The sequence below is a fragment of the Carassius gibelio genome, chromosome A20, assembly GCF_023724105.1.
Source record: "Carassius gibelio isolate Cgi1373 ecotype wild population from Czech Republic chromosome A20, carGib1.2-hapl.c, whole genome shotgun sequence".
Taxonomy (NCBI): domain Eukaryota; kingdom Metazoa; phylum Chordata; class Actinopteri; order Cypriniformes; family Cyprinidae; genus Carassius; species Carassius gibelio.
In genome coordinates this window covers 13,012,644-13,023,418 of record NC_068390.1, presented here as the reverse complement: position 1 = coordinate 13,023,418, position 10,775 = coordinate 13,012,644, and the positions used below count along the sequence as shown (strand labels likewise).

The following is a 10,775-nucleotide window of genomic DNA, read 5'->3' as shown; positions in this document are numbered from 1 at the left end:
GCCAAAGCAATGGCTTTGCCATAATTTGGATGAATTACATTTGAAAATATATTTAAATATCTAAATGCTTGAAAGCTTAATGTTATTATTGTTTTTGCATATATGATTTAATAAATGCAGCCTTGGTGAGTTTTTCCAAAAACATTCAAAAGCTTACCAACCACAATATTTTTTAAATAGTAGTGTATATAATCACAAGCTTCTTCACTGTGCAGTCTAACTCTTTGATCTATTCATGATGAACGGAACATCTAGTTATCTCAGGAGGAAGTCTAACTAATGATGTTCATTTTATGGTTTCCTGCATGGAACTTCACTGATGATTTTATCAGTTCATTTAAAACGCATTCAAATCAGTTCTGAGTTCAAATGAATCATAGGTATTGTGCATAAATAATGTTTAATATTTGTGCATGGTTTTATTTAAATTTCGAGGATCTTGTTTATTCTGACTGTTAAAATCCAAAGTGTCATATAGATCTTATTGGGATGGGCATTTTCCAGAAAATTTGCATTAGAATATTTGGGCTCATAAAAAACGAATATGCGATTAACGAGAATGACGTTTAGTGAAAAAGACGCTATTTTAAATTGGTCTATTAAGTTTTTCTGAACAAGCTTATCATTAGCCGTTACACAACAATGTTCTACAACAACATTACGTTATATCGCAAGGTTTTATTTTGGTTGAAAACGTGTAAATTAAAAAAAAAAAGAAAGAAAAGAAGGCATTCAGGATCAAGCAGAGCAAACGGAAAAATCAAGCTGTTCCAATTAAATAATTACATATACCCAAGTCGGCTTATATTTATTGTGTTTGCATTGTTTCACGTATTAATTAATTAGTAGTAATTACATTTTGTCAGATAATTTAGTAAGATCGTGATCAAAGTAAATCCAAACTTTGAGAAGAAGACATACTGTGCTCAAATACCATTACATTTTTAACTCACTACACAGCGCCACCCAGTGCATTTAGTTATAACTGCGTATGATTTATCATGGATTACCTGCATTTACGGCCAGCAAATCAACACATAGTAAAATTTGAATAGTGTTTTTATTGTTCGAATAAAAATTACAGACCGAATATTCGAATGTTCGACTATTCGTGCACATCCCAAATATCTACATTTTCCAAAAGCTTTATAGGAGAATTTAAGTGTGTAATGATTTAATTGCATAAATAATAACTGGGAAAACACTCACCCTGTCTTCCAATTGGTGGGATAAACAGATTGCTCCACCCCAATCTCATAAAATTGGTTAGGCCAATGATGTTGTGCTGGGCTGGTCAAATGCTCAAACTAAAAGAGCAATGTTCTGAAAGCACCACCTGTTTCCGAGCAATCACACAAATGGAATGCACGCAGCTGTCTGAATATTAAGCTGCGATGGAAGAAATTATCTTATTGAAAAAAGTACACGCTTCATCTTTAAATAATTATGATATACCCTAAGAACCCCACAAGACAAAACAAATTATAGAAATTCACTAAACCTTGACATAAGTGACACAGTAAGTGTAAAACAAATATGAACTTATATACAAGGATGCATTATTGTTGCTTTTCCCCATACTCCATATTTTTGTCCAGAGTTTAGTCCATCCTTTCATTCCGTATGTTTTTATACATCCTCTTTTTCAGTTCATTTTTTGGTTCTGCATTGAGGTTATGGTTGCATCTCGTACTGGCCCTCAGTAGCAATGAAAAAGTCATTGAGTATATCCTGTAGGTGATCAAAAGTGGGTCTGTCCTCTGGCCTTTCCTTCCAGCACTTCAGCATGATGTCATAGAGCTCTTCTGGACATCCATCTGGACACGGCATCCTGTAGTCCCTGTCAAGGTTGCGGATCACCTCTGGATTCGTCATGCCTGAAATTGTGAGGAAGTCATAGCCAGGTTGTTAAAGATCTAGCCATCTATTCTACACTGTTCGGAATGGAAAACGAAACCCAAGAGAGAAAAACCCATTACCTGGATATGGCACTCTGCCGTATGTGACAATCTCTGTCAAAAGAATTCCAAAGGACCACACGTCTGACTTGATGGTGAAAGTACCGAAGTTGATGGCCTCAGGGGCCGTCCATTTAATTGGGAACTTTGCACCTGATTGGTAAAAAACAAAAACAAAAAGAAAACACGACAGATGAAAAATGGGGTTTTCATAAAAGTGGTCTTGAACAGAGATGCATGCATGGAAAACTAATTTGTAATCTGAGATCAAAAAAAGGATAAATAAAAATGCTATAAATAAAGCCTCAAGGAAAAAAAATTCTCTCTTAATGTGTTTAAAAAAAGAAAAGAAAGACAACACGGAAATGACATCACGGAAAGAAACTCTTTTTGAATATCAGTAAGCCGTACTCAACTTCAAAGGTCAAATATGTCAGTTCATTTCATTAGAAATCAAATGTCAGCACTTACTGGTGCCAATTAATCTGTGTAAGTGGAAAAAACTCTGCACTGTGGGAATAAATGAGTGTACTTACCTTCTTGTGCAGTGTATTCAGTTTCTATGATCCGGGCAAGGCCAAAGTCTGCAATCTTACAGTGCAGGGTGTCAGAGACTAGAATATTAGCGGCACGCAGGTCTCTGTGAATGTAATTTTTCCTTTCTATGAAAGCCATTCCTTCTGAAATCTGTTACAAAGATAATAATAAGGGGAGAGTGTGAACTGAAGAGATCTGTCAGTGTATGAGTAGCATTATTTACTGTTACAATCCTCAATTAACACGAAAAAAAAAACAGCCAATGATGCATTTCATTTTTTATGAGAGATTAAACTGAATATAATATAGTGAAATTTTCAGACATTTTTATAATAGAGTTTCTCAAATGTTTTACAAAATATTCTACTGTAAATTTTTGTTGTCACTGATTTCATTTAAAATCACTCCAAAAAATATTTGATGTATTACTTTATGTGTTTGATTGTCTTAGCATCAAATTATATTATTTAATGGCAAAAGAGGGTAGAAACTTAACAGGTTTTTTTTTCATGCCATGACATATCCTTATAAGCTGATATGGCATAAAACAACCAAATAAATATACACAATGATTTATGATTTTTATGAAGAGCTCAAAATTAACCTTGGTTTAACCTTTTAGTACATTCATAAACCGTATATCATTGCATTTACAGTAAATTTGGAATGCAGACCATAAAAAAGTTAGCAGCAACATAGTGGGCTCTGACAGGAAGTTGCTTTCACACAGAGAGCAAGATCACAGTCATGCATGTTAGGGGCTTCAGGTTAAGGAAAAATGTACGTAACATCCTGCCGGAAGATATTGATCTAAAGTTGCTGTGGTTTTAGAAGTGTTCAGATCTAAAAATGTTCAGACCATGAGTTTACAAGACCAAAGACCATTTCCTCTACATGTTCCTGACAGACTCTGGTGCAAAACCATTCTAAAAATAGTTACAGAAGTTGTAATGATGTAGAAAGAGGGTGCATTAATTAATGTAACTCTAATTCATGTGCAGGTTTTCAAGCAATGTAATTTAAATGTATCCTTTTCCATAAAGATTTAAATCTGCATTACCAAAGAAATATCAATTAATTAATCAATTAAAGTGAAATCAGGACAAAAATCTAAGTATTCTTACTTGTGCAGCCATGTCAATCAGCTTGGGAAGTTTTAATTTATGGCCATCATCCGTCTTCAGAAAGTCTAACAAGCTTCCTTGAATAGGAATATATCAATTGTATAGTTTGAACAGTTACAGTATGTCATAATTTGAAATGGTTTAGTACTCTAATAATGTTGTGGTAATACTAACCATTAGCCATGTATTCTGTGACGATATAGATGGGTTCTTTAGTGACGACAGCATGCAGTTTCACCAGTCTATCATGCTGGAGCTGTTTCATCAGGTTAGCCTCCTGTAGGAATGCCTCTGGCTCCATGGTGCCTTCCTTCAGAGTCTTGATGGCAACTTTCTGGTTGTTTTTGTAATACCCTAAAAACAAGAGCCGCAGACACATGCAGGTTTATTAAATAAACTTGTGAAGAAAATCTCATTGATCTACAGTAGTTCAATGAACACAAATTTCAGGACAGACATAGTTTTAGACTCATTGTTAGATTCTTGAGAAAGGGCCTAGAACTAATCGTTCATCATCAGGTATAAAAAAATATGTTTATATATCTTTTTGTCGAATTTCAAGTAAAAATATTTTTGTTCTTTTTTTATACATATACCTTACTAAATAAAGTTATATGAAACAAATACAATAATTTTCAAATGGGTCAAAGATAAAACTATGATACTGTATAAAAAAATTATTAATATTAAAAAGATACAAAGAATACATGTTTTGAAGACTGAGCAAATATTCTGCAATAGGGGAATATGGGTCAGACGCTTTTGCATCTTCTCATTAATATTGACCCTGGTGGGCAAAGTCAAAACCCAGTTGATGTACTATGAATTTATCATTCATGTGGTTAAAATATGACAATTTCACAAAACCACATGACACACTAACACATGTCCTTGAACAAACAACTTCAAGGCCAGTATAATCAGAATTTTGCGCTGAAGTGAGATGAATACAAGGACATATTCTTTTTAACTAAAACACATACAATTTAGTATCTGATTAAAATGTTTTAATTACATTTAGAAAAAATATTTTATATATGTTACATCAAGGCAACACTGCAAGAATGAAATGAAAAGATATTGAAAGACTTTCCATTTTTAAGATCAGAATATTAAACCCTTATAAAATTGACTCCTACTGTAGGTTTAAATGTGAATCTTGATAAAGATTTTAAAATGACCAGCTGGGTTTAGTGTGACCAGAAAGGGAATTTGTTTTGTTTCATTCAGAGTCATCCCTTAATAATTTGATCTTCACTGCATAAGAATTATGGGCTTGCAAAGAAAGAATAAAGATTTGTTACCCACGGTCAACATTGTGCAACTAAACTTTCTTCGGCTTCTTACCCATCCATACTTCTCCAAACTGGCCGGCACCAAGTTTTTTCACCATCTTCAGAGTCTCTCTGGGAATCTCCCACTCATCTTGAGCCCAGGGTCTCTGAGGGGCACCAGTTTTACAGGGACTTCCTAACCTCTGGCACAAACCATCATCTGTCCCTATATGTACAGTAAAGAAGTTTGGGAAAAGAGCAAGAATATTCAGAGGGAAGTAAGAATGCTGAGTCCCAAACTCAGGAGAAATATCAAATTAAACAAGACTAGCTACTACCATGCTGTCTGAAATGAAAAGCACAAGATGTGTCTTTTACAAGATCGCTGCTTATAAACCGTTCTATTAAAAGACACAACCAACCAAAATGAGGCAAGGGTGCAGAATACGAACTGAGACTGAAGCTGACCTATGTATCCGGTGGTTATAGCAACAGTTTATCAAGTTCTCACAGCTACGACCACAGAAAGTATACAGTGGAAGAAACAGAAAGGGTCCTTGGTACAGCAACGGTCTTGGCTCCAAGTACTTACTGGAATAATACTTTATTAGTTCTTGAAGAGATGGAAAGGTTGTGGAGGGAGAGATGTAGTAACCACCATTATCAAGGGCTCGGATCTTATAATGCTTGACTACATCACATTGCTCTGGGGTGGAGTCTCTTACAGACAGAGAGAAAGCACCTGCAGAGGATCAGAAACAGATGTTAAATAACATGGCGGATCAGCGTGTTGTTATTTTTAGGAAGAGCAGAAGCACAACCAGTCAAAGTTTTTGAAATAGTGCACATTTAGTGTCTCTGCGATCTGACAGGTATCACTGCAATAGCGAGAGCTAAGACCTGTCACCCTAGGCTCTGTAAAAAGTTGGAATCTCTGAATCTTTGAACAATTCCACATGTTCAGGATTTCTAACAGCGAGTTTGCTTGTCTTTGGAGAGATTAAGACATTGCTTACAGCACCTTAAATACTGTAATAACTTCTTTTCATTTTAATGTATTCACATATTTAACAGTGATTGCAAAACACATAGTATTTTTGTCTCATTTTCCAGTACAAATATCTAAACCTTCATCAAAAGATAAATAAACTTGAGAAGCAAAATAATGTAATGTAACAAGTATCATTTTCTGTATCAAAATTAAGTGACTTAAAAAAAAAACTCTTAAAACAAGAAAAAAAAAAGTCTGCTATTGTGGTAATAAAAATACACTTATTCTCCCTTAACATTAAGTTTATATTTCTTAATATATATAAAATATAAAATACATACATATACATATTTAACAACTTTTATTTGTAAATTAGATACTCAGATAAAAAAAAACTCAGCTACTGAGAAAATAAGTATCTATCTAAAGCAATCTAACTATAATCTGCATAAAAATAAGAACATTCCTATGAAGACTTGTTTCTGTATTTCCCATTTCTCTACAAGTAGACAAATAAAATAAGACGGCTCTTAATATCTCCACTCAAAGCAAAACACAGATCTCAGTACATAGGTTGACATTTCTTTGCTCTTTTTAAGCTTTTTGCATGATGTGAACTTGAAAAAGAGCAGCAGATGAGTCTCTGTAAACAGTGAAAAAATCATATGCACACTTTATCAGCGAAAGATTTGATCAAAATCAAATAAAAGTAACAAAATGTTGAGGCTGTGGAGCCAGTGCTCCTTTAAATAATAATTTAGTTTAGAAATAAACTAATAATTTAGAAATATTGTGATAGTATATTATATTGACTACATGAAGTAATTTCTTTTTATTGTATTGTAAAAACTGAACTAATGCGCTATATAGAATTCTTGCTGCGCTACGTTATGGCGAGAAAAGATAAGGATACACAGTATTGTATCAGTGAAACTGTTTGAAATGTTGTGTACTTTTGTGTTTATTGGCCCTAAGAAGTAAACTGCTGATGTAATTTCAGTGATCATGTGCAAACAAAGGGAATAAAAAATTTGTCATCTGACCTTTGGTTGTTTCACTTTCTCTCACGAGAAATGAGCCAGGTTTGTTTCCTGGTGCCAGCAGAAGACGCTCTGTTTCTCTGCGACTCAAGTCCTTGAAAAACCATCTGTAACAGAAAACAGAGCTTTTATCATTTCATTCCTAACAGATTAAATTTACATATTAGGACCGTTAGTCCAGAGTGATATTCTAAGAATATTGATGTTATTACGTATAATAGCAGTGGAACATTTGGTGCCTACGGCCAAAATACAGCAGTGCTATTGTTCAGAACGACGGCCAACACTCTTTTCCGTACGCTATTGCTGAAACATATCCATATTACGGTGGTATTTTTTACTTGTTGTACCTTTCCATCTCCAGTGTGTGTACTCTTGCCACATACGCAGATGGAATAAATCCCTCATAACCAGTGACCAAGGACTTCGCCAACCACCATTCCCCAGTCCTGAGATAAACAAGAGACAAGTTAGTTATTGTAATCATTTGGCTGTTTAATCTTTTTTATTGCCTTATTTGTGTGTGCTTTTTAAAAATATATAATTTAAGCTTACGTTTACATATGATAAATGTTAACCATACTCAATAAAAAAGGTCGATCCACCTTGAATAACATTCGCCAAACGGTCTGACATCTTTACTGGATGGTCCTGTTGGTTACTAGCCTAAAACTTTGCCTACTATGCCATTCACACTTTATTAAGATAACAACGTTCTTACCCATTTAGTCTTTTGATTAATTGTAAACCTTTACAAGTGGAGATCTTTTCTTAGTATAATATGCTGGAAGACTTTACTGTATTTTAATTGTATACACATATTACCAAAAAAAAAGTATTGTTAACTTACTCATTAATAATCTTGAGTCTGTCGCCTTTTTTGAACTGAAGATCACTGTCACTAGCAGGCTGGAAGTCATATTGAGCAATAACAATGTCTTCATCTGAAAAGAAAGTTAAATGCGTCAAATATGCAAGTTCAAAACTCTTCCATCTGTAATATTTTCTTCAGTCGCGTAACATTTGAACAATCACATGCCCTTTCTGGCGTTCCTTTTATTTTCTTATTTTTATTAAGAACACAACATCTACACCCAGCAGCATTATTAATATAATGTATTCAAAATGCTTTTAGAAAGAAAACCACTTTCTTGAATTCCACGACATTCCAAAAACTAAAGTGCATCACCTTGATTGTTTTGCTTCCTGTGATCTCTTTTCACCTGTAAACAAAGTAATTAATTTACTTCTTTATTCATGTTTTTTGATAACACATAATAGAAATGTATACATTTGTAGTAATACTGCATAAACTGTAATAATATTTAACAAATACAACACAGTTAAACTGAAAATGGTCTTGTTCGTCGCTGTGAAGATCAGTAAAAGTAAATCATCAAAGTAAAAATTTCTCGATAAAATTCAGTTAGTCTTAAAAAAATAATAATAAAGGCAATACCCACATTAGAGTTTGATGAATTATAATGGTCATGCTCTCTGGAGTCTTTGTGATGCTTCTGGTCACTACTAGCACAACCCATCCTTAAAAATTTAATTGAATCATCTTCTTAATCAGTGTTCATTTACTTCTATTTAATCAAATCAAAAGGAACAATCTATTTGTTCCGTGTAATCACACCTATATTCACTGCTGTCAGTCTCCCCAGTTCTCTACTCGGAGTTCAGTAACAGTCCAGAAGAAAACCAGAAAGGTCCAGAAAGGCATCATACTGGGTGCTACTGAAAATAAGAAAACAATTCAAACTCACTCACATGAGCCAAACATGATAATGATTTCACCACAGTTTGGTGGTTTACAGTTCACTTAATCAGTAATGTATCAATTAGTATACTGTAAAGAGACAGTCACTGACAAATGTACTTATCACAAAAAAAAAATAAATAAATAAAATAAATAATGAAATTAATTAACAGTGACTTCCTTCCCTTATGTTATGAATTAAACTAACCGGTAACACTTTATAATAACTGCACACTATTAATCATTAATTAAGCATTAGTAAAAAGATAATTCATAATTTATAAAGCATTAATAGACAGTAATAAGCAGTTTATAAATACAGATATAAATGCTTTATTCTTGATTTAAAAGCATATCTATAATGTGTTTAATAGTTGTGTTTTCATACTTTATTCATGATCAATTTATCATTTCTTAATGAAGTATAGCATTATTTACAAACCAGTTATTTAGGAGTTGCCAGTGATTCATAAGATCACAAGAAATGTAGTAAATTCAGGTAGTTATAAAGCATTTAGTAGTGGTCAGTTAACTATGTATGTGAGCTCATCTAAAGTGAGTCTAGTTATGCCTTGTAAAGCATTTATAAAGGATATTTAAAGGCTCGGTTATCTTCTAAACAAAAAATGGAAACAAACACCACACAGTGATACAGAACATAGTAATATTAACAGCCTTTAAATCTCATTTGTAAAAGCTTTACAAGGCATAAATAGTCCTCACTTTAGATGAGCTCACAAAAATAGTTAACTAACAACTACATATGTTTTATAACTACCTGAATTAACCCTGAATTACAGTAGAAATACATGTTAATAAACCATTTATTAACACTATAAGTAACTATTACTATATGTCTGAATAAAAAGATGTATGAATGCACATTTAAATAGTTTATTAATCATTTACTTACAATTTCTAAGTGATCTTATGAACCACTGACAACTCCTTAATAACTGGTGTGTAAATAATGCTATACTTAATTTAGAAATGATAAATTGATCATTAATAAAGTATGAAAAAAACAATTATTAAATACATTATTGATATGCTTATAAATCAGGTATAAAGCATTTATATCTTTATTTATAAACTGCTTATAAATGTCTATTAATGCTTTATAAATGATGAATTAACTGTTTCCTAATGCTTAACTAATGATTAATAGCATGCAGTTATTATAAAGTGTTACCATCTAATTTAATTCTAATCAAACATACTACTTGAATGTTAAAATATCAAAACGTTGTTAAAGATAGTTTTAAAAAAAAGTTACCAAAATGTACCGCTATATGTCAGAGCAATGTCTACTGTTCAATAAAGGGGAAAAGTAAAAAATATATGTTTGTACTTACATTTTGTGAGACCTCAGCATACTTAAATATATATACAGTAATAATCCAAATTTAAGTTCTTAATTTCTGAACTAAATCAAGAGTATTTTTTCTCTTGCACATATATGTGATGATACACAGTCAGCTCATCTACCACAGAGACACACACATCTGCATCTGAGGCCTGCCCTGAGAGACCACATTAGCTGAAAGAGATAAATAGAGATCAGTAGTTGTGTTTATTTAGCTTTCTCCTCCCTCTCTTTCCTCTGTTAGTGCTTAATTTGCAAACTGTACAAATGCCTTACAGCAAAGCACACATATGATGACCATGTGATGTCAGACAGAACTGTAGACGACAATATATTTTAACATCCTCATTCTTAGTAACGGTTTCCCTGCTATGAATGCTATTTTTACTCTAGTTTGTCTCGCAACAACGTAGCCTGAGAAATTCTTCGAAATACAGAAATAGCAATTCCAAATATTTAAATGAGCTTCAAGAACAAAACCTTCATTGAACCTCGTTTAATTAAATGAATCTGGGAAGTTGTGTTGTTCTACAGGCATCCCCCGGACACAGTTTTCGTTTTATCCAGCTGTATTACATATAAGTGAAATATATAACACCAACATGTTAGAAAAAAAAAAAAAAGAATCACTGAGATTGAAAACAAAAACATCTAAAAATGAATTGTAAGGTCAATCAAGTCAATAACTTTCTCAGTGGCACAAAAAGCCATATGACTTTCAAC

General features: G+C 33.0%; 1 protein-coding gene across 1 annotated transcript; it reads right to left on the bottom strand.

Moving 5' to 3' along the window:
• Positions 1 to 1,041: 1,041 nt before the first annotated feature.
• On the bottom strand, positions 1,042 to 10,242 carry LOC127937982 (tyrosine-protein kinase Blk). Its single transcript, XM_052534340.1, has 14 exons — positions 10,042 to 10,242; positions 8,564 to 8,664; positions 8,388 to 8,466; positions 8,114 to 8,147; positions 7,775 to 7,868; positions 7,275 to 7,373; positions 6,928 to 7,031; positions 5,486 to 5,635; positions 4,967 to 5,119; positions 3,794 to 3,973; positions 3,620 to 3,696; positions 2,495 to 2,645; positions 1,980 to 2,111; positions 1,042 to 1,877 (listed from the first exon to the last, which is right to left on the bottom strand). Exons 3-14 carry the CDS (start codon positions 8,463 to 8,465, stop codon positions 1,675 to 1,677), a joined length of 1,455 nt encoding a protein of 484 aa, XP_052390300.1. The 5' UTR covers position 8,466; positions 8,564 to 8,664; positions 10,042 to 10,242; the 3' UTR covers positions 1,042 to 1,674.
• Between the last annotated feature and the right edge of the window lie 533 nt (positions 10,243 to 10,775).